The 24,698-nt window shown below is 40.5% G+C and overlaps 1 protein-coding gene across 7 annotated transcripts; it reads left to right on the top strand.

The window, feature by feature from the left end:
* The first annotated feature begins 130 nt into the window (after nt 1-130).
* BEND6 (BEN domain containing 6) lies at nt 131-23,495 on the top strand. Of its 7 annotated transcripts, XM_027455073.3 has the most exons (12): nt 131-323; nt 2,292-2,464; nt 3,434-3,592; nt 4,686-4,839; nt 12,408-12,636; nt 12,741-12,886; nt 13,389-13,487; nt 13,824-14,001; nt 15,334-15,551; nt 16,760-16,952; nt 18,764-18,902; nt 21,506-23,495. In XM_027455073.3, exons 5-12 carry the CDS (start codon nt 12,441-12,443, stop codon nt 21,771-21,773), a joined length of 1,437 nt encoding a protein of 478 aa, XP_027310874.1. In that variant the 5' UTR covers nt 131-323; nt 2,292-2,464; nt 3,434-3,592; nt 4,686-4,839; nt 12,408-12,440; the 3' UTR covers nt 21,774-23,495. The 7 variants fall into 7 exon arrangements, with proteins under 7 accessions (XP_027310874.1, XP_027310875.1, XP_027310876.1 ...); XM_027455074.3 differs by lacking the exon at nt 3,434-3,592; XM_027455075.3 differs by lacking the exon at nt 4,686-4,839.
* Nucleotides 23,496-24,698: the final 1,203 nt, after the last annotated feature.

The raw sequence follows: 24,698 nt of genomic DNA, 5'->3' as shown, positions 1-24,698 counted from the left end.
AATTCGGGCCGTGACTCAGCAGCCGCCCGTTGCGGCGGGGTTCCCCCTGCGCGGCTCGGCGCAGCGGGATGGGCGCCCGCGGGCACCGGCGGGGCGGGGCGCGGCGCCGCATGGCAGCCGGCAGCAGCGGCAGCGGCAGGAGGAGGAGGAGGAGGAAGAGGAGGAGGAGGAGGGTGCCTGCAGGGAGGGAGGAGGAGGAGGAGGAGGAGGAGGAAGGAAAGGGGCACCTCGCAGCCCCGCCGGCGCGGCTGGGACTCGGGGCCGGCCGCTGACATCACGCGCTGGAGCCGCTGCAGAGGGAGGCGGAAAATGGCCGCGGCGAGGTACCGGGGGTGGAGGGGTGGGGGGGAGGCTTCACAACGGGTTGGATTCACCTCGGCTTCGCCCCGGCTTCAGCCCGGCCCTCGGTGGGGAGAGGGGAGCCCCCCGGCTCTCCTCCGTGACGGGAAGGAGCCGCCGCGAACAGGTGATGGCGTGCTGAGGGCTGACTGCGCCGGGTCCCCCTGCGGGCTGGCTGCGAGGTGCCCCCCGTGAGGCGCTGGGGTCTCTCGGTGTCCCTCTGCTTGGGGCTGGGGTTTCGGCAGCGAGCCCCTCGGTGTCCCCCTAACTCCCCTCCAGCACCGTGGGGACCCCCCGAGGTCGTCCCCCTCCCGCCCCCCGCCGGCTTTCAGGAGAAGATGGGGTCCCTGCGTCCCGCTGCTCCCTGCAAAAAAGATGAAAAAATGATTTTTTTTTTACCCTCTGAAAGCACCTCCGGGGTGCTCTGCACTACAGCAGTGTACAAAATAATAATAATAAAAAGTTAGGGTTGATTTGTGGCAAAATTCGTGCACCTTTCGTGCCTCTTGGATGGGAGCGCGGGAGGAGCGGATCTGAAGCTGGACAGAAATAATGAAAATCTCTGTGCAAACATTGGGATAACATTGGGGTGTTTCTGCGTATAGGATGGCCATAAAGCATACATGGAAGCATATGGGATAACATTGGGATGTTTCTGCTTTATAGGACGGCTGTAAAAGATGTATGGAAACATATATCCGAATTTAAATGGCAAAATACGCAAGCAGGAAGGACAGGGAGAGAGGGATGCGTGTCTGTGGTAGCTTAAATAAGAATAGGAAAAAGATGATCCGTGTATTGCTAAATTTCCCATATCGCTGAAGGAATGTCACTGTGACTCGTTATCCTAAATGTCAGGGAAAGCCTCTCTGGGGGGAGATTCCCCATGGTGCCAGCTCTGGTGGCTACTTTAAGAAAGAAACAAACCAGCCTTGTTTTTGGGTCTGCAGTGCTTTATCCCAGGAATCTTGTCCCATTTTATAGCATCCACCGACATATTGAGACGGAACAGGCTGTCATCTGACTTGGTAGCATGGGAAGTTGCTGTATGGCAGCTTTTGATTTAAAGCTTTCTTTCCTTCACAAATGCTGTGAGGTTGTGTTGTGTCATGTGATGCGATACCGAGCTCTCCTAATACCGCAGTACACTGCAGTAAAATGGTTTTAATGCAGATTACCTGGAGATTATTAAACCGCTTCGTGTCACCTCGCTGGAACATGAAGCGAATCGGAGTGATCTTCCCAGCAGCGCGGAGCCTTGCTGCAGTGTCTCGCTGCAGTCTATTGCAGGGACAAGAAACTTTTCAGCACCTCTCGCTCTGCACCGGTTTATATTTCATAAGGAGGTATTCCAAAAAACATAACGTAGAGGTGGCTGCATAGTAAACTGCAGAGAACTCAGGGAATTATCTGCAGAATTCACCTTTTCTATGCAGTTATCCAAGAACAACATTTAGAGTAGTGACAGATCTGTAATTAGTCACCCTGCTTGTTTAAGGTTTACAGCTTTTCCTTTCTAAGACTTAAGGTGCACTGGTGCCCTGAGGGTAACGTTTTGGCAAAAGGCTATGATAAATTACTTGACAACAGCTTAATTTTTTTTCACATTCTGAAGAGAATACAGTTTAGTACAAGAAATGCTGACGTGTGATTTTTTCAGCAAGCTACTGCTCTAGGCTTCTGAGTCAACGGTCTCATGCATATGAAACTGCTGCTATGGCTTTCTTTATGCTCGTTACTATTCTTTTTTTTTTTTTTTTATAAATGCTGTGGGTATGGGGAGTGTGGTTAAAATGTTACTTCCGTGGTGAATACAGTTTAAGTAGATGAAGTGATTTCATGTTAAAAATAAGCAAACAATATGCAGCTAGCTTATTCCAAATAGTAAAAAAGAGTAATTATAATAAGTTTTATGTGTATGGTGTTTTTTTTTAATATAAGCTCCTTTATAGAATGTTTTTCAGGAAATTTTTCATAAATCTTAAGAATGAGAAACAGAGAAGAGAAAAGGAATGAAGAGAGAAGGTTAAAAGAAAGCCGTTGGCTCTCAGCTGAGATTTGACCTCAGAAGGAGAATCCCGGAGGTGAATAGGAAGCTGTTTCAGAGAAGAGGAAGTGAAAGAAGGTAACCAAGTTTTTAAGACTATTTGTGGCAAGAATATGTGGTGAGGGAAGGCAGGTCAGAAAAGAGATCCGAGTTGTTGAGAGGCTGAAGCAAGTCTGGAGGGATCTTACAGACTTTGACCCTGAAATCAATCAGTAAGGGGTACTGCTCCTGCTATTTCAGGGTGTGCATGATATGGCTGCACTTTTGCAGAGATGTGAGAAGGTGGGAGGTAGCATCCTGTGGATGCTTGTTTTGGTAGGGCTGATAGAGCAGCTGAGCAGCCAGCCACAAAGTCACAGGCACAGCTGCAGTTTGCAGCAGGCAGCCTGAAAGAAACCTTTCCTTTGAGCAGCGCTGAGGGAGGAAGCAGCGATACCTGCTTGGGCAGCAGAGGCTCCACAAAGAGGTGACCCACAAACATCTGCAGTGAGAGGGGACAGGGCAGTACAGGAAGATGTTCCTCAGGTTGCAGTCACTGCTCAGTGCAGCTTCTTTATTTTACAAAGTTGTGGGAAGCAGGGGAGCAGCAACCTGCACATCAAAGTTCTCCAGTATAATGGAAGAGCTGAGCAGGGAATGTGATACAGCAACAGCAGCCTTCCTGCAGGGAAACAAGTCAGTATTGACCTAAAGTATTCTCTCACCCAGTCTCATGATAGCCTGACCTGACTTAACAGTCTTGCTAATGCTGATGGCAGGGATATTTTCTTCCCTCACCGTTGCCCAGTATGCAGAATTGCAATGCAATCTGTGGACTAGTACATATACCTCAATAATTTACATGAGGTGCAGCAGCTCTTAGAAACGAAAAGAAACTAAAAACCATAGCTGAGTACAATGGGTTGAGCTGAAAGGAGGAAAAAATGAAAATATCACAGCATTTTGAATGGAGAACCCACATCAACAAAGATCTGACCTCCTGCGATGTGAGCTGTGGAATTCAAGGGCACTTAACATCTCTGAGAAGGCACCTCTCTGATCCTGCAGGTTCAGGCTGTGTGCACCTCATTTTACAATTACAAGACTCCCTGTATCAGTGGGCCAAAGGAAAGTCACATGTGAGATCTGGTGGTATGGACATAAGAACAGGAGTTTATACAAGATACGATTTTGGAAGAGTAACAAAAAAGTACAATTTTTAGCTGAGTAAGTAAGTGAAAGAGTAAGGTCGTTCCTTTCACCGGTATGTAGATGTGCTTTAAAGACTGTGTTTCTACTACTTAATTATAATTAAGTAAAATGTTCTGCTTAAATGATTATTTAACTGGTTAGAAGGATTCTCTAATCATGTAATACTTCTTAACAAAATATTTAGTTTTTTTCCTAATCAAGCAGGAACCTAGGAGCAACCTAAGTAAATAAAGTACTGTAGTGTCTGGGTGTTAGCAACTTAATTCAAAGACATAATTGACATTTCCCCTCAATGTTGTAGTTAATGGGTTACGTACTGTCCTCAGTGTGCTCTCTATCAGTTTTAGTATGATGTATGAGAATATGTTGTGGGAGCTCCTGGTCGATGATTAAATCTAATAAAATACATTCTTCAGCTGAAAGAGTAACAATCTCTAGCTTGATATAAGCATCAGGTTTCAAAAATCTGTTATATGAAATGGTATGCTCTAAGTTTATTAAGGTTATTGCAAATCTTCGTTCTGCCAAACGGGTTAAATTGTTTGCTCCATGCAATGCTTCATATATTTGGATGGCACATCAGTTAATTCTTGCAGTTAGGTAAATACATATTATTGCTTCAAATCTTTTGGAAAGAGAAACTAAACTGCAAGTGTTATATGGTCCACACAAGACCAAGCTGTTTGATTCAAGTGCTGCAGACTAGACCCCAGACACAACTGGAAAATTTTGCAGTTTTAGGTGTTTCAGGTGACGATGGAAAACCAAATACCTGTCTCCTTTATGTATGCTGAGGTAATTGTTCTTCTTTCATAGGTTCATTAGCTCACACAACTTGGATATTTTGATTCCCTCTGTTTATTGCACTGACTGTAAATCACGTGGTGTAGGAGCTATGCAGTTGTGAACTCACAGCAATGAGCATTGCTGGAAAAATGCTGGCAGGAATTCTCTGGGCATAAATTGACTTTGCAGACAGACAAGCTGATCTTGAGCCTAGATGGAAATATACTGCTAAAGCTCCTATGGCTTTTCTTTTTTTTTCATTACAGCAGTGGTTTGCCCGTTTGTCCTTGGTTAAAATTTGTTCTCTGTTCATTTTTGGCAGTGTCTAATGTAGCAGTTGTCAATCTGAATATGGCCTTGCATCCCAGAGGGAATTGCACTTCATTAGTATTATGTATATAATTGGAAGTTACTTAAGGATTCCTTCAGACCAGTATACAGTATTGGTATTTCAGCTATTGCCTTAATTTCTAAAGGTAGGTTGAACTGCGAGTGCCAAAATGACGTTTAATTTTACAGGAGGGGAAAAAATAGGTATAATAAGGTCTGAGGTTTTTATCCTCGCAGGGAAAATACCTTCCCATAAATTCTCCTAAGTGCATTCAGAACTAATCTTGGTTGCAGTAATATTCCCTGGAGTAAGAGGACAACATATGTGTCTCTTGTTCTAACTCATGACCTTTAATAGCAATAAGGATTTATTTTTTTAACAGGAGATTATCAAGTTCATTCCCTCCTACCAGTACGTAGCAAAACCAGAGAGACTGAGTAAGAGCTTTGGAGTAAAACAGCAAGTATTTTGAGTACTATCAGGCACGACTTCTATCACCACTCACCTATGATAGCCAATAAAGACGTTTGAGTAGGGAGAGTTAAGATGCCATTGGAGTATTAAATACTGACCCAAGATCAGGCTTGGAATTTCTAGATGTTTTTTCACTTCTGTGCTCTTATAGTTGAAGTTTGATAGTTGAAGTTGATCATTGATAGTAATGCCTTGGGACAGCACAGTTATGCCACCAAAAAAGGTGAGATGCCTTCTCTTACAGACTCTCACATTGGATCACCAGTGGGTCTCTTTGAACAAATCCAGTTTGAAACTGCATTAGTTGCATATGAAAAGTACTTCTGATATTTTTTTCAGCCTTTTACACATCTCTTCAGAATACATTAAGAAAATAGTATTTGCCTGCTTGGCTGACACACAGAGCAAGCGCACAGTTTTTGCACCTCTGCACAGATCTGCATGTGGTCAGATTTCCCCTGATGACATCAGCTTCCCATAAATGTATTTAGACAAAATAAGTAAATGCATTGCTCCTCTTTAACCTTCATCATTTGGGAGCTGTTAAGATGCATTACGTTGAATTACCCAAGCCAAATCACGAGAAAGGCCAGCTGTTGAACTCTATAGATCCATGCTGATTTGTTTCTCCTCCCAGACTAATTACTACATGTAAGAGTTTGGATATATTAACTTGCACGGAGAGAGCTTTCATGTGACTATTCAAATTCCAGTAGCTTAGGTATCTCCTGCAGTTCAATAAATAGGCTGTTTTTTGTTGGTCTGTATATGAGTACATTTTGTTGTGCATGGTGTCTGTGAAGAAGCAAGTGAAAGTGGGTACTAGTTTTCCAACTGTCATCTGTGAAATAGCTATCTAATAAAGATACTAATCCATGATGGAGAATTAAGCCAACTCCCTGCATCTTATTTGGCATCTTGCTATCTTTATGTGGATTTTTCATGGATGGGGTGATTCAGTTCATGAAGCAGTTACGAGCAGATGAGGTATCTAAGCTCCTATTTAAACTTGGCTTAGGCATTGAAGCCCAGAGCATAATTCTTTTCTCTAAATTTTTACATTTAATGCCATTTGAGATACCTGGAGTTAGTAACCATCCTCATGAGCCTGAAAGAGGGTCCTGGCCCTATCTGAGGTATGTGCCCATGAGAAGGGACACTCAGAGGACAGGCATAACAACTTGTGACACCTTAGCACCATGCATTTGTTTTTAGGCAACTGACTTGGGCCTTAAAGCATCTGAAATGAGCTGAATTGCCCTCCACATGGCTTTGATTGTATTCGATAGGGTCTTGACCCTTCTGACTGATGGAGGTGCTCTGTGCTGAGGCATCTACAAAGGGATGGCAGTTGTGAGGAGAGACCTATGGGAGATTAGCACAGCTGGAGTAGCTGCTGAAGGCCAAGCAGAACACAGGATACTGGCACTAGACACCTGTGTTCAGGCAGCCAAATTGGTCCTTAAATTTCCGCTGATTACAATGAAAACCAGTGCACAGGTGACTGCACATGTCAGCAACTGAATCCTGTCCTAAAAGCCCCATAATGATGCCACGTTGCTATCTCGAAATTTAGTAAAATCAACACTATGTTTCAGTGTTAGCTGAGTAAATTATCAGTTAGAGCTAAAGTTAGGTATTCCTAGAGATATTAAATATATCTGTTCACTAAATTCATTATTCTTCCTTTACTGTCACTCAGTATTACACAAGAAAAGTACATGATTTGATGTGGAAATTAAAAATTTCCAAGCAACTTCTTCAAACTTGTAATTTAAGCCACAGTCCTATGAATATCTTTGGCATATTTGGATGTTGATATTATTTTAAAGAATTTGCAGGTTGCTAAAGCTCACAGCATGAAGGACGCTACTATGAAAAATAATAATTGCTTTATGAATTCTGTGGACCAAACCTATGGATTTTAGCTTTTGGGACAAGATATGGGCCAAATTCTGCACGTAACCATGTGGATTGCAAGTGCTGATGAGGCTTTGAAGTCAAGGAGACAAGCTATGTAAATAAGGCCAGATGTTGCTGAACTACAAATCCCATCGCTTCTTAGAAAAGTATCTGAGGTTATTCCTTGGCTTGGTTTGTGAGGGTAATGATCTACAGGCAGGAAGTGAGCTGTTAGTACTAAGAATCATGTAGCTTTATCCTTCCTGGTAGTGGAAGACAAGTGGGGTCATTTCCGTGCACTTACAAACTTGACAGCTACAGCAGTGTTCCTACAGATGCTCCCCAAGATTTCTAGCTGAATTTGGAACAGAGTCATATTGATGACAAGAAAATCTGTACTCTGCATTCGTGCTTTTAAGTCATACTTTCCCCTGAAATGACTAAGATACCACAGTTAAAATATTTTAAGCAATAAAAACACTTCTGCATTTTTCTGACGCTGTCTGTTTCCACTGAAATCTTCCGTTGGTTTCAGGGGAATAAGATCTGAACCTACAAAAGGGCGTATAACGTATTTAAATAGGGTAATATTTTCCCTCATAAATTTGTTGTGGAGAACCAGGAATTCTGACACATTAGTGTAACCCAAGAGTTTTGCACCAGCATTGTGTTTAATGACCTGGCAAGTTCAGCATGAAATGCAGTAATCAAAGTAACTCAACCCAAATTTGATACTGCTACTAATAGCGCAGAAATAAAATAAATAATTTTGCGTGACACAGATGATTCTAGTCCAGTAAAGAGTTGTGCTGTTCTTTCTTTTATTCCCTAAGAAAAACTGGGATTGTCAAAGTGTGGACTTAGAGGGTAGGTGATATAAAATGTCAGTACTTTATTATGGAACCGTGTTTGCACAGTTGTGGTACAGTTCCTTGTTTTGCTAAAATTAGTGGCAAAGCTTTTATTTTAAGCCCCAGCAGAATCAGACCCATCGAGTAGGCCTACAATCTCATGGTGTAAATTTGTAATACTTTACACGGCGTTTGCTGAAAGGGAAGAGAAATAATGATCTCAGCATGCCATCTGCCAACTCTCAAGCTGAATGGAACAGACTATGTCAGTCAAAGGGTGAGATATGTCTTTAAATGACTATTGTGGGTATTTTTGTTGTTGTTCTGGCTTTTTGGGTTGCTTAGCAACAATATCCTGTCTGCAAATTTGTGGCATCTGCGCCGAGTGTGAGCTATTAACATGTTTGTAAAAATTAAGTCCAATTAATGTTTCATCTGCAGAGCTCTAAAATTAAATGGCTTCCTCCTTTTCCTTTTTTTTCTTCTACGCATTCCTTGGTTTTAGAAAAAGTGAGGTCAGATTTACGTCTTAGAACAGCGATAAATCATAAGTTGGTATTTCAGTACTTCTCAAATAAAGAGCTGGCGTTTTCAAATGGAGAGCACAGCAGAATTGGGCAACTTAAACACAAGTGGCTTTCAAAGGTCATGTAATTCTATCTCTGTGGTTAGTGGCTTAATGCGCTGGGTGAACAATTGTCTGCGAACGATTATGTATCTTCCAATTAAACCGCTGAACAAAGCACCCAGTGTCAGAAACCTTACTTGATGACTGGTAGAACTGTGTAAGAAGGGTTTAAAAGAGAGAACCAGATACACTTCCGCAGACTTCATTCTTCGTCCTCGTAGCTCCATATCTCAGGAGTTCTACCGGAATCTAACCTGCAGCTTCAAAAGTAGAAAAAGTGAATATAGGAGGGGCTGGACCCAAGCAGCTTCTGTAAGGAGACATGGTATGGTCACTGAGTAGTCAGCGGAGAGGAATGGGCTCCCACAGACAGTAAGTCATCGGCTCTCTGAGATGTGTCTTAGGGCGAGATGAATCACCTCTCTTTCTGCAATGACAGAAGAGAGCCAAGCGTGGCTAGACAGCCTCTCATTTTCAGGGTAATAAAAGTTCAGTGAGATTAATCCCACTCCACAGATTTTTATTTTTTTCCCGTGGTGATACAGTATATTTTGCCTTTGATCTGTTTTGGCAAAGAAGGTGTTTTAGAGGGAGGCATCTGTGGCAGTCCTTACTCAAGCAAGGTTCACATTGACTCCAATGAGAGGACAGAGTGAGAAAACACTGCCGGACTTCTCCAGTAAGTGATGTATTTTACTGTTCCTTTCCTTCATTAGAGACATTTTGTTCTACCTTTCCATTCCCTTTAATCACAGGCTGGAGATGATGCCAGCAGACGGCTAGATATTATCCCTAGGGCCCATGAGTTGTCACAATAAATTCTGGGAAAAGACATAGTTTGATTAATGTATATTGAGGGAGCTGAAGCCATGCTTCATCAGAGAAAAGTACTAACAACCAAATATTGCAGCAACAGGTCTGAGCAGAAGCCTCATAAAGGTGCTGGGAAGTTTTCTGACTCCTTTCAGGAGCTGCAGGGATGGATCGGTCCCATCCCTCCTCCCATGACTCTGTGAAATCCTTTCCTAATTTCTCTCAGCATCGTATGTAGCTTATATTTTAACTTGGCAGCTGTTAAGACTCCCAGTGAAATCAGTTTAGCTGTTTACTAGTACACCCTCCCACCACAGGCAAGAATCTTGACAGCTCAGAAGAGCTTTATAGATCATGCAGACAAATCGCTGAGCTCTGCATCCTGCAAGGACCGTGGTAAAACTTCTCCCTAGCTTTGACTAGCAGGCTGGATTTGTCAGCTCTTCCTCTTCGTCTTGCCATCGTGCCCTGGAGCTCTTTTCATGGATCCAGATGCTTGAGGGACATGCACACCTCTTTCTTTTCCCCCACCGTGGATAGCTTGTCTGGTGTAAAGACTGAGAGAGATTTCACTGGCCACATGGCTTGTAGCATCTACCAGCCACCCCATGCTGCTGTTGTGGGCTCTGAACATCCAGAAGTCGACATATGCATTGACCTTACTAAGCTGTATAACTTAGGTGAGTCCAGTACCTCCTGAAAACTGTTAAGACTTCCTACCAACGTGCTCAGTGGTCACCGTGTGCATGTGAATAGCTCCAGGGCTTTGGGGAATCATCACTGCTCTTCCATGCTTTGAATCCCTTGTGTGTTTGGTGCTTATCTGGCTGACTTGGTAACCTGCACGTGCACATACCACAAACATCAGAGTATTGGGCTGAGTACAAAATGAGAGACACCACAGAGACACAGCCTGACAGCAGGGAAATGTTAAAAAATACAGGTTAGCAGATTAACATCAGCTGTTAATCTTGGCACATTGGCAGCTCTAACTTTGCTACAACTCTGTGAGCATTATGTGGGCTTCCAGGAGAGCAATGAAATAGCTCAGGACTGTCAAGGGCCAAACAGGAAAGCTCGAAGTATTTTGTTTGAAAATTGAACAGCTGGGTGATGGGGATTGTTGTGCTGGCTTGATCAGGGGTAAAAGGCTATCAGCTGAGTCTGCCCTCTGATTCTAGAAGTCAACATCTTCGTGCCGGATGAGCAGTTTGGAAAAGAAGGAAAAATATTGATGTTCAGTGTGATTGCGTATATGGGTTGTTTTAAATCTGGTATGTTGCTGTTTGAACAAACATGCCATTTCGTTTTGGATCTTACCTATTGAAGTCAGTGCTGGAACTTCTCTTCCTTTGGCTCCTGCTGCGTCTGTGCATTTATTCATTTGAATGACTCCTTTCTGTGGGGCGAGGATCCACCCAGCATGGATAAGTGGCAGAATTAGGCCTCCAGTGATTCATGCTAGGCATAGATATTCAGGCTGTCTCCCCTCCAGGATTTACATGGGATGGATTTTTTCTTTAAAGAAAATTAATGTGAATTCCTGCAAACAGTCTCCTTTTTTTTAGCAGTTCAGTACTTAACAATCCTACTGCAATCATACTTGACATGTTCTGCAGAAAAGTGAAATTTAATATTCTCCTTTTTAAGGGCGATTTCTTATGCTGCTTACCTCATTGTATCGGTAAACATGATGACAAGAGCACATTTGTCTTGTGCAAATTAACAAGTTCACCTGTGTGAAAAGCCAGCTTTTTGGAGGCTTAGCACAGACATGGCGAACAGTGGTAAGCTGGGCTTCTGCAGATGAATTGACATTGCTTCCTCCAGCACTGCAGCCAGATTTTCTCACTTTGACACAACAGCCCCATGTAATTCTCCTCTCCTAGCTCTGAGTTACCTTTTTGACAGCCTCTGCGTGAGGCGCTAGATTTGCTTCCGACTGATTGAGGCCAAGTAAATCACGAATCCCACTGTCACATCTGGGAATTCATGAGTTTGCAGCTCTACAAAATTATTTCACCCCTATGAACTGACAGGCCAAATCATATGTTTGTCGGAAAGAAGGCCATGGCTTGACAAAATCCGTTTTTCTATTTATTGGTTTTATCCGTTTTAAGAATTTTCAAGTAGCAAATATCTTCTCCAAGTATAATGGAAGCACTTACATGAACTGATCACATTTTCAGTAGAGTTTAAGAACGTATATTACATTTCACACTTTCATGTAAGGCGTATCAGCTTAATTAGAAAAATAAAGAGTATTACTTGTTTCCTTCTCCCTGTGTACAACTTCGGTGCTTTAAAAGGTATTAAAGTGGTCCTTTGCTTTACAATATTATCTCACATAAGCGAAGGATTTATCTGCGTATTTGGGTGTGGGTTTTCTTTGTTGCTGTTCCTCTTCATGAAGCAGCCCAGCTCACTTCCAGTCCTCAGCCTGTCATTTCTTCTGTACATCAAGTTTTCCACTGCCAGAATGTGTCATCCCTCATCCAGTCAGTTGTCCTGGGTTGTTCTGGGCTGTTTTTTATGGGGCCGCAATTGTAGATCTCAGTGCCCGCAGGATGCTTAATGAAGTCCTGGAAGTCACGCATCCCTTTTAATAGCACATAGAGTGAGTGCTTTCCCTCATCCTAGGTGAAGTTTTTATCATACCTGTATCTCTTAGTCTGATGCTAAGGGTTCACTGACACTGAAAGCTTGTTGGGGCAAATGTGGTAATAGAGATCATGGGCAGGAGATGGATTAGACATGGTAGTATTATAGAAACAATTGTTCTGTGAGAAAAAGATGTTTTCTGTGCATATTTTGGGAGATAATTATTTTACTTATGTTAATGTACGGAGCAGACCATCTCCCATCTTTCAGGGAAGACAAAACATGGCGCTAGGCTAGTTTTCACTTCCTTACCCAAAATATTTTCATACAAGATAAATATCAAAATCCAGGAATAAATGGTTTTGGGGAGACTTTTTAAAGTATTCTTCTAACATTCCTGTGGGATGACACAGTAACAGCTGTTTTTCCTATGATGTCCTGCAGGTTGTGTCTGTGTGACAAGAAAACCATTTAACAATGAAAAAATTCACACTGTTTGATTTTGTAAATGACAACTCGCTCCAAATTGGAGAGACTTCGTGGATTCAGGATCTTCCCAGTGATGACAGTGAACTAGAAAGACTTCTGAAACCAAATGAGCACGTGTTAGTAAACTGGCCTGTGGGAGAAAGAAAGACAGAAAAGCACCTAGTGAAGGTTGTGTACATGAGTGGTAAGTGCAGTTGCAGAGTATTTGACTGATAGGAGATTTTAATCTAGTTGTAAAGTATTATTACATCGTTTGCTTTGCTTTGGCCATTTTTATCTTTGTTTCAGATGACCCCCAAGAGTTGGTGGAAATGATGCAAAAGATACTACAAGCAGATGAAATTACAAAAATACAGGTTGTTGGAAAAGGCAAGAGGAAGAGAATAGAAATGATTTTCTCAGAAAGTGAAGACAGTGACCTGGATAAAGAGCAGGTGAGTTTCTGCCTTTGTGTGCCTGAGATTGGTATGCTCGTCGTGTAATGAAATAGACCGTAAATATTGATTCTTCATAGTATAATGCACTAAATGCCAATAGTAATGGTAGGAATAAAGGCAGTCTTCATGTGATACCTCAGCATGATAACCTGTCAGATTAATCAGGCCAATGGATTTTCTTCTTTGCTGTTCAATGAGAAAAGTATTATTCAAGTCTTCGGGTGCTGTATAGCCCCACTACGTTTTCTCCCAGGGGATGGATGTCTGACCACTGCGTAAGAAAAGTAGGGACCAGGTTTTGTGTTATCCTGAGATCTACAGTGACAAAATGTGGGAAAAGAAAGCACATATTATTAACTTTTCATTGGGATTTATTTTTCCGTAAATACTAACTGTGAGTGTTACATGCAGAGTGAATAGAAGTTTATAGCATGCCGTGAGATACTACAATGAGAATCTCCGTACAAATGCAAGGATGCTATTACACTCTTGTTTACAGGAGAAGATGATGAAGCATATAAAAAGAAAGAAATCATTTCAGGCATCTGCCCCTGCCAACATCCTCAGTCAACTTGAAACATCTTTAATTAACAAACAGGTAAACATCTCATCTTCAGCAATTTTAATCTATTAAGGAAAAGCAAACGGAAATGTTTTAGTAAAGTTAATGGTTCTAAAACCACATTAGAAAATGGGTGAATAGAGAACATGGAAGTACATAACTGTTATGTACTGCTTTGACATTTCATTTTGAATTTTAATAGGAATGGTAATGTTTATGTTCAGTAACAATTATTATTACAGTGCACCAAGTCTGTTTATACATTCTGTGTACAAATGGAATACTCTGTTTTAGGTAGATATTTTAATGGTAGGTTTAATGCTTTATTTTTACGTTGTTGTTGCTGTAGATAGCATGGTCTGTTTCTTTCAGAGAGAACCATATTCAGGAAGCAACTTTCTGTACAGTGAAAGCAGCAGTGATGATGAAGAGCCTTTATTTCAACTATCCAAGGTAGAACTGTGTGCCAAAATAAAAAGTCTCAAGAGAAAGCTGACAGACACCATGAGAGAAAACTGCCGCCTAAGGCAGTCCCTGGTAATGCTTCAAGGTAAAGTCAGGGGAATTTTTTTGATGAAGAGGAAAGCCTGAAGGTCATGAAAAGCCTGATTTATAGGAGGCTATTTGGGTGGAAATTATGGATGCTCGAGCTCCTGACATGATCAAGGCCTACCATTATCACCACAGTCTTTGAAACATAGCAGCCTTCAATTCCAGCGGCACTTAGAAAAAACTAGCCTGTGTGGAGGCCATGCAATCATAGAGTTAGAAATGGAAAAATGTAACTCCTGTCAGTTGTTGCCAAGAGAACCTTTCTGTGTGCCATGTATAGCCATCATCTAAGCTCAAATACTCCATTGACCACTCCAACTAACATCATTTATTAAGGATTTTTATTGCTCTCCTGAGATTTTCTGTGTTCTGGAATAATACATTTCCAATTACATTGGTAATTCCTCATTATTGATAAACTGAGTTCATTCTAGGTACAAAAAATTGTGTCCTATCCCAGAGTCGAGCCATTTTGTCTTTTTATAAATGAACATTTAATCACTCGGTGGTCATAGTCTGAAGCACCTCTTACTTGTTCTTGTCCCTTACTCAGGGACAGCAAAGACAGACTCTGAAGTTTCAAACCGTTAGTGGATGTATAAGATTTAAAGAGGGCTTTCTGCTTCCCATGTCAATGCATTATAGCATCCTTAGACTGTCTAATATCTCTCTTTTTTTTATTTGTCATACAATTTTGTGAGTGCTTATCAGTTTCATTGCCCACCTGAATGTGTTGCATGTGTTATTCACCTTGACTTGAATCATTCTTTTCCACTTTTCTGAATATTAAATATTTTATTAACATCTGACAACTTTCCTTCCATATTTATACCATTTCCTTTGCATCTTAAGCAGTTTTGTTAGTCTTTTACAGTCTTAAAATAATTTAGTGATTCTGTATCTTGCTGATTCTTTATCCCTTGCATCCTTTTTTGCTCTGCTGAATTGATTCTTCTTAATGAACTAAATAAAAGTTTCTATTTAAAAACAAATATTTTTTCAGAGAAAGGGTTTTAGAAAATATATTTTCTGTAGAATAAAAGAGGGGGAAAAATCTGTGCAGTCTACATGACTCCTTTGAAACAAGCATGCAAATATTAGACATACCATTTTGTGGCCTATATTCAGTAGCTTTACAGACTTGTAGAGATTGCAAACAAAAAGGGAAAAAAATAGCAAGCTTAGTGCCCTGATGGAAATAAATTAATGGTTCCTCTCAGCCTTGCAGAGAACCGGTCAATCATATTCCAAAAGCAGAGGCCAGATCTTCATGGGTGGGGACTGAAAGCTTTAATTACTATTTTACCCATCACTTTCCATTTGATTTCAGTGTTGCCACAGGCAGTCACTCATTTTGAGGAACTGGTAGGAATGGCTGAAGCACTGCTCAAAGGGGGAGTGACAACATCTACATCTAGTCTTCATTCACATGCTGTTTGGAAAGCGTCTAACAGTTCTTTAGCAGATACATACGCAGCTATGCATAGTAACTCCAGCTCACCAATAACTTTGAATGGAGAAGATGAGGAGCAACAGACTGAAAAACAGGTCAGTTTAAAGATAATTTCAGGCATAAAAAGTAAATCTCAATGTAGTACAAATCTTACTGTTACAGCATAATGAAAATAAGCATCAATAAAAGTCATTTTTTTCATGATCCAGTTGTTAACGTGATTAATGAGGTCCTGTTGTACAGAAGGCTCTTAGCAAGAGAACCACTAGGCTTAATTCAGCATGCTGGTACACTCTCAAACTGATCTCAGTGGCTTTGCACATCTGTGAATTCATGAGTTAAATACTGAGATCCAGGGGTAACTTCCAGACTAATGTTTTGGATTCCAAAAGGGAGCACTAGTGTTTTAGAGGTAATCTAAGAAAAATGGCTTAATCTGCTTAAACTGTTAATAGGCAAGTGGAGAATTGTATGTTTCTGTTCTTGTTCCTGAAGCTGGCCAACAATTAAGCGGAAATACACATATACATAGTTTCTGAATGAAGATGACCTCTTGTTCTCCATAATTATAGCAGAGCATAAATGAGAAATCCGAGGTTGGAGGCTGTACAGGAAAAATATGAAGACCTAATCAAAAGTATAGTTACTGGGGTCTCAGAAAACCAAAGTATTCTATTGAGAATTATCAAGGTATGATGCTTTGACTAGGTATTGCAATACACAAAATCTGACCTAGCCAAAGAAATATAAAGACCAAAATTTCTAAGCATCCTAGCCATACCTTAATAGAGGTGACTCAAAATTGCACATTATTTTGGATGTAGAGCTGTGGTGTGCTGAAATCACTCTCAAAGCCTAGGACCAGATGTCACAGTTCTTAGGGCATGTCTGTTCAGAGGCAGAAATATTAGTTTAGGCATATTGCTGTGCTCCTGAGGCTATACAGATTCCAGGACAGAACTGGACCACATCCAGCCTGCACGGAGTGCAAGCAGAAGGATTTAGGTATGTCTGAAAATGGCCTGTCTCTACTAGGGAGTAGTAAGGACTGCTTAGGGGTGAATAGGGGTTCTTAGCCTGCTCCACGCTAGCTTCTGAAAAAAACTAAAAATCAATATGTGTGTACAGCTCCAAACAATGAATGGTATGCAAGTTTAAAAATTGATCCCAAGTGCACAGCTGCAGGGATTGCTTCTGAAATTGTGGTGAAAGAAAATATGCTTTAAAATATTTCAGAGATAATACTATATCATATTTCTAGTGAACTGCAATAGTTATGTCTATGACCAATTTTGTTTTCCAGTTCAAGATCGAAAAGTGGCAGATTGCACTTTGTAACAAGAGCAAACCTCAAAAGTTTATAAATGACTTGATGCAAGCACTTTACACACATGAGTACATGGCTACACACAGCCTGACAGGTGCAAAATCCTCCTCTTCGAAGGATAAAGCAGCAAAACCAGCTATGAATCAGAATGAAGTTCAGGAAATCATAGGTGATAACTTATTAACATTACTTAATATGGCACTGATTTGGCAGAGGGCTTTCTCTGAGGGAGGGGCACTAATACTTAACAGCTGGTCTACTCAGGTTGTGTGCTGTTTTATATTTCCTTCTTTGTCTCCATGTTTGTTTTTTAACCCATCGGTTACAAATTCTGACAGTGAAATACTAAGTTCTGGTGTTTCTGTTGTGTGAGTTCTGTGTTTTAAGTGACTGTTCAGGAGCAGTAATAAACTTTTTAGATATTGAAGAGCTAATCTGCAATGGTCTAATGTGGAGCATGGTGATAACAGATAAAGAAGAGGGAAGGCACAGAGAGGACACACTTGGATCGGATTTAAAACCGTGTTTGCTATATTCTGAAGTTATCGAACATTATAAATTTTGACATTTTAAATAGTGCTTGAGGCAAAATGAGACACTAAGTATAGGAGACAGGAACAGTGATCAGAGAAGCAAACAAAATTTGTTTTATGCTGAGGTTTAAGGCAGATGATGTTTGGTGAATACAAAAGAATCATCTCAGATGCAAGTAGCAGCTTTAAAGAAAACTATTTTGTAAACATGAAGCCTGATTTCTATTGAATTCACACCCGTAGCTTAATACCTTAACAACATAGCCCAAACTCCTGTACCAGAGTCTCTCCCCCATGGTAATTCCTTGGACTACTACCCCCATTCTCTGTTCTCCCCAACTTGGTTTCAGTTCATGAACCTTTGTCTAGTTGTGTTAAAGTTGGGCAGCTATCAGTAGGGTTATCAATATCAAGTTAACAATAGGGTATTGATGTTACAGTTGTGTAAACCTCTTTTCCTTAAGAATCTACCTAGAGAAAAAGTCTCAAAGGCAAAATAGAAAAGGAAAGAATGTGTAAGATGATGAAAATACTGAGGAGTTAAGATGAGACAATTTCAGAATGAAGTATGAGAAAATTGAAAAAGATTCATTGGGATGAGCAGATCTCCTAGTGACTTTTCTGAAGGTGGATTCTGGGGAAGGGTCTAGGCAAAACTGAGGAAAGAAACAGGGAATACAATCAGACCATGGAATATGGCATGCTGCAAGAGAGTTCAGTGAAGAAGGGGAGCTTAACAGAGAAGTGAAAGAAATTTGCTAGGTTCCCCTAACAAATTCCCCTAATGAGAACCCTCCTGAGTTCAAACAGGGAAGTGCCAACATTATAGGGGAGAAGAAGAAAAACAAGGCATGTCTGGAAATTCTAAGACTGTAGAAAAAGACTTTGCTGATGAGATCAGTTAAAGAAGATAGAAACTGTAAAACTTCAAAATTAAATGAAAGGAAAAAAAATCAAGGGAATGAAAGTGAGGGTAATGGAGAAGAGCAGAAATTTCATTCCTGATGTTAAATCCTGTTAGCATTGTATTCAAAAAAAGTTAACCGTGCAGCTAGAGGAAAAACAGAAGGGAAATTTTAGGGGAAGGAGGCTTTTTCTGCAAATACAAAATTAATGAACAAAGCCTGTAAGATTCAGAAGAATGGGAACACACAAGAATAGGCTTCTCTGATCAAAAACAGAACAACAGAGAGAAGATAAACCTATTTATTGCAGGAATCTCTCCTGGGGTTCTCCTTGAGTATGCCAAGAACAGGCTTAACATACAGAAGGCAGAGAAAAAAAGCAAGGGCTGACAAAATTGATAAAGGAGTGAGTAAAGACAGAAAAGTAACAAGCTAAGGCAGAAATAGCTGGAAATTTCAAAGATGCGATAAGTGCATTTTAAATCATGCCTGTGGTCTCCCTGGTTTGGAGGCCTCATATATGTCATCTCTTTGTTTTGCAGGCATCACAAAACAGTTGTTTCCAAACACAGACGATGCTTTAATTAGGCGAATGATGGGACAAAAACTGAACAATTGCACCAAGAAGCCAATTTTAGGCAAAGATCTTAACTCAGGTGCTTTTCAGAAGCATGGCTTTTGGTAAGTCTTAAAATATATCTACTACAGTTGTAGCCTGCAATGTGGAATTCTATATGCTACCTGGTCATAACAAAAACTAAAAGCACTCTTAAAATTATCATGAAGATGCATGTTCACATATGCATTGCCAAATAAGTAAGTATTTTCATAGCCTTGTACAAAGAGTACGTGATAAAGAAGCAGTGCAGCTTGGCATTACAGCACAAAAAGGTTGTTCATTCTGTGCAACAAAGCACAGGGCTAGTAAATTACAGCAGGAGAAGACAGAAGTAAATGTATGGATTTACTTTGATCAATATGTCCATTTCAGATTTGACATTATCTACTTTTTTACTATTTGCTGTAGTCTCTCCAGAGACCAGGCAATTCCATTTTCTTGTCAGCTGTTGTGCCTCAATTAGCCCACAAGTAAAGATAAAGAAAATCATACCTCTTTAGTTCATACTGATAAAATTACTGTAGGAGAGCTGGATTAGCATTCTTTTACCAACAGAAGAGTCTAAATTATTGGGGTAAGGAATTATTAAATAACGTCTTTCTTATTCTGGGCGTACTTCACCATGTAAACAAGACTAGTCTAAAACTGCTCAATTAATTCATCCCTACTGTCAGTGAAGTCAGCTATTAGCATAGTTCTGTTTCCATGTATGTGAAACATGCATACAATAATTGGAGTTCGAAGGGACCTCTGGAGATTTTTCTAGTCAAACCCCTGCTCCTCAATGCAGGGTTGCCTAGGACAGGTTGTTAGGAGCTGTCTGCAGCTGGGCTGTGAACATATACCCAAGGATGGATGCTCCACCACCACTCTGGGCAACCTCTGCCGGTGCTCAGTTGCCCCTCAGAGTGAAAAACTGTTCAGCCAGAACCTCCTCTGATTCAGTTTGTGCCCATTGCCTCTTGTTCTGTCACTGGGCACCACTGAGAAGAGGCTCCATCTTCTCTACACCCTCCCATGAGGTACAGAGAGAGCTCAGAGCGATCCTGTCCATCTAGGCTGAGCAATCCCAGCTATCTCAACCTCTCCTTGCATGAGAGATGCTCCAGCTCCTCAGGCATATATTCACTAGTTTAAAAACTTCATACTGAAATATGATGGTGCACATCTTAAGCCTCTATAGAGAAGAATATCCTGTATATGTTATATTGTGTATATATATGTCTCCGTGTGTGTATGTATAGTGTGTATATATACAACAGAGTGGAGAGAGTTCTTCTGGGAATGCTGGGAAGAACAGAACAAGAGAAGAAAACCAGTGAGACATCAGGGAGAACAGATTTTTTTTCTTAGACTTCCCATGCCTAACTAATACATTACTTCTTCCTAGTTTAGTTATAGCAACTGTTTCAAATATATACTATACTGTAATACACTGCATAACAAAACACAAGATATTTGACTGTTACAAGCACCATTGCTTGATAAGTAGCAGTGCTTCACTATTAGAATTCCTCTCTAAGCCACCTGGAAGTACTCCATGGACTTGAATTACTACTGTGGTCTGTTTTTTTTTTAATTACTACTATGGTCTATGAATTACTACTAGAGAAATACTCGGATCATATCTGTAGGAAGAATCTACACACATGGGTTTTCTTAGCTGGAAACAATAAACAAACACACCAGCCTGGCTAGAATAAGTTGAGTGTGTTAATGTTTTTCTTCTAGACCTTACAAAACAAAGGCCCTCTGCATTTGTAGCATACATTGTGCATTGATTCACTGTAGTGCTCTTCCCTGTCCTTGACACAGGTGGTAAAAATAACGGCATAGAAAGACAGGCTTGGTCTTCTCTGATAATATTAAATGTTAAATATATATATGATCTTTCTCTTCATCAGATGAATCCACGATTTTTGCTAATTTCTGAGTCTCCTGCTGTACAGGCACAGTGTTCCTTAGTCCTGGCAGGAGGATCTTGAGCTAGCACAAATACAGTTCTGGGTTGCTGTTTCATACTGCCTGAAGACTTTTCAGCTTAAATGTAGTATCTTAAAATAGAAATGTCTTTGTCTGTCATTGATATGTGCTTATGTAAAATTCAGCCCAATATCCACTGAAACCAATGTGAATATTGTTTGCATAGTCTCTCTTCAATGGACTTTTATTAGAGCGCATTTATAATAGATCAGTTTTATACGTGTTCAGAATTTCCTCACTGTAAAAGCATTTAAACACTATCGTCCCCAAGGTAATGGTGGTGTTTTCTTTCACTCAGATGACACAGGTTTCCACTGCAATAAAATTAGGAAAATTTAAAAGTGCTCACAGTGTCACAGTTCCACCTTTGCTTCACCTCAAGAAAAAAATCCTATTGTGCAGGACCTTAGTAACAACTTAGAAGTTAATAACAAATTGATTTTAAACTATCAAAGCCTGGTGATGCTGCAGTTATGATCTCTGTTGTGGCTTCACCTCTTCTACCTTTCCCCAGAACACAGGTATGATTTGAGAGAAGGAATTAGGATTCAAATCTGAGACAGACAAATCATCATCTCAGATTCATTAGCTGAGGTGAAACTGTGCTGCTGGGAAACTAAGAAGAGTAGTCACTGCACGTTAATGTTAACATTGCAAGCTTAGTTGTGAACTGTCTCAACAGTGGTTCAACAGCTGCTCCTCAGGGCATCATCCCTTCGGCTGTTCCTCCCAGCACTCAAGACCAGCAGGATGATGATTCACCAGCTGCTGCTGCACAAATTCAGCAAAGCCACAGCCGTCTGACTCCTCCACCTCCCAGCACAGAAGGTCAGCAGGAGGGTTTCAAACCCACTTCTTCTAAGGTGGAGCCTCATCTCTCCAGCAGTTCACCAGCGCCCTCTGCCAACCAGGGTTGCAGACAGGACCTCAGGAATTTGGATAAGGAGTAACAGGATGTGCTTCGTACCAGTTCTTCGATGGAGACAAAGGAGTAGTACAAAATTAAAATGAAATAATATTTATGGGGCCTAGCAACAGAGAACAGAGGTACTGCAAGCAGAATAGAAGCCTGGGAACCTTTTTCTCAAATGAGTGAAAATCCCACAGCATAGAAAAAAAATGAAGGCATATTAATATCTTTAAGATATTATTAAATATATGCATGTTATACTGTATTTCAGAAAATATAAACTTGATCCAAAGAATACAAGAAGAGTTCCCCTTAGTTAGAAAAACACTATATTATTTAAAGTAACACCAAAAGAATTTATAAGAGGAACCTTAATTCCCTTGCTTTCACCTTGACAGCTGATGGAAAACTGCTTTACCAATTAGAGAAAGCTATTGCATACTAATACAAAAGAGATACAGAGGTATAAAAACAGAGCAGAAAAAAATCCTAGTGAATGAAAACTATGACCAGCACAGGGTTGGAAAACACAGGGCCACATGAACAGAGAAATAGTAGTGCAATAAGTATTTAAGGATGCTGTTAATTTAGAAAGAATAAAATGTTATCAGGGCAATGAAACTGCACTTCCCAAGATGTCTGCAAGAAAGAAGCAGCTCCTTTTTAACCTCCAGAAGGTAGAAAGACAATGAAAGAAGGCATGTTTCTTCTTAGCTCAGGGAAGAGTCCTCCAGGATAGCCTGTGGAGGCCATGGCTTCTCTCCCAGCCCTTTTGCTGCTGCTACTCTGTTTTGGCAGCTGTCGCTTTTTTCCCTGAACATCAGGTCCTGAGGGTAAGGGTGACAGATCCCTCCAGTCAAGGGATGGAGGATTATCTCTTGGAAGCAACTAGTAAAGGACAGAGGTGCCAGCTTCTGCTCCCTCTGTCTAGATTTTGGTATGCTGCTCTTTGGTTAGAGGGTGGGTGAAGAGGCAGAGCATTCCTTGTGGGGTCGGTACCAGAAATCCCCCAGCAGTTGGGCAATTCCTCTTGAGCTCTCTAACACCGCTTGTCCCATGGGCACAACTGGTGGTCATGCACTCTGTAATTGCCTGTGGAGGAGGAGTGGTACTTTTTTTCCTCCTTGTTGACTGATTCCAGTTTTACAGCATCCTGCTAGAGAGAACACTTGGGTTATAGGGGTTATAACTTTCACACTTCAGGATATTTCTCCCAGAACAGAGAGTACTAACAGGTAAATCTATATGGCAAATATACTTGGCAAACAAGCAACTAATGAATCAAGATGGAGGGGGAAAAAAAGGAAAAAAATTATTAAAAAAAAAAAAAAAAGCTTGATTTGAGGAAGATTTCTAGAATTAGAAATGGGGTAAGTGCCAGGAAAAAAAAGAATCTGAAGACAAGTTTTGCAGCTGAATACCTCTGAAGGGAAGTGCTGCAAACTACCTTCATTAGAACAAGGCACTAATCAAATGCACTGTTAGTTCTGGATGAGATGGGGTGTGACTGAAGAGATCTGCTAGCCTTTTTCATCTCTCATGTCCATCAATTCCTTGTAGATAAGGTTAAGATGAAAGCAGGTATGACAGTGTGATGTAAGTTCTATCTCACATTATTAACTACCATCCATAAAATGTAACAGGAAGATGTTTGCTATTATGTATATTTTGTATATGTACCTGTATGTACAGCATATAAGGATGTATATACTTAATCATATTTTTGAAGCAACTTTCTATCAAATAAAATGAAATATTACTATCTTTGTTTGTTTTGTTTTTAACCAAAGGGTAAAAAGGGAGCAAGCAACCTTTTAATTACAGATTAGAAAATACAGAAGTAAGAGAATGAGAGAGAGAGCAGAACAGTCTAATGCTGCTTCTCCCAAATTTTGCAGTAAAATCAAAATTAATTGGTGATGCGTAAGTGTGTCACGCTGCAATTTTTTTTTCTGATACGTGTGATAGAGGACATCTGCATCAGAGAAGGCTGACAGCTAGTGCAGAAAAGTGTAATGGCAATACGACTGCACAGCATATAGAGACTATGGGAGATTCAGTACTGAAAACAAAGCAATACTAAAGCCAGTCATTTGAACAATTTGCTTTTATTGCTGCATTTTAGATTGAAATTGAAGATTATAACAGCAAAGAATTTGGACGTTGTTATGAACTGCTCATTAAAAACACCTGCTGTCCAAGGAGGGAAGATATTAAGCTATGTGAAGAACAAGATAAACTTGCTGAAAAAATGCACTATTGAATAAGTAGTATTTTCAGTGTTTTTCATGCACATCAAGTTCACTTACAGTATATAGATAAGAGTCAAAAAATACATCTACATTTTCTAGATCAAGAGTAGGTGGCAGTATGCAATGCTAATACAAGAAGGAAATCAGCGGTAAAAAAGGCAATGTTTCACTTTAAGGAGCGAGGATCTTTTTTAATTCTATAATTGTTTTAAAGGCATATAATGAATATGTGGAGTTGGGTGACAATAATACTGCTGAGCCTGTGTGAGAAAATGAGATCTGCTCAGAAAAAAAGCTTCCGCATCCTGTTTAATCCTCAGACTTCGCTTGGAGGTTTGGACTTGAAGATTTTAACTCATCAGCAGAACATGGGTACCCCCTGCTCTCCTAGGTTTGTCTGCTGCTACCTTTGGAGAGAAAAAAAAAAAAAAGAAAAAAAAAAGAAAAAAAAAAAAAAAAAAAAAAAACAACTCATGAAAAGTGAGATGGTGAATCTGCATTGCAGTTGTTCTACCAGCCAAAAAGGCTGCAGGCTGCATTTTTTCTCTTCTGCATGAAACTGAGTCTGCATAAGAACTGTCTAAAACTTTCCCCACAACCTAAGAAGTCTGTACTTTCCCAGGCATTACCTAAAATACTGTTATTTTGGAGTTCAGAGTTTCATCAGCATACTGTCAATGCTGACATGATTACATGTATCAATCCTCTTGCTA

Source organism: Anas platyrhynchos, chromosome 3 (assembly GCF_047663525.1).
Source record: "Anas platyrhynchos isolate ZD024472 breed Pekin duck chromosome 3, IASCAAS_PekinDuck_T2T, whole genome shotgun sequence".
NCBI classification, from domain to species: Eukaryota; Metazoa; Chordata; class Aves; order Anseriformes; family Anatidae; genus Anas; species Anas platyrhynchos.
This window is presented reverse-complemented; position numbering and strand designations above follow the sequence as displayed.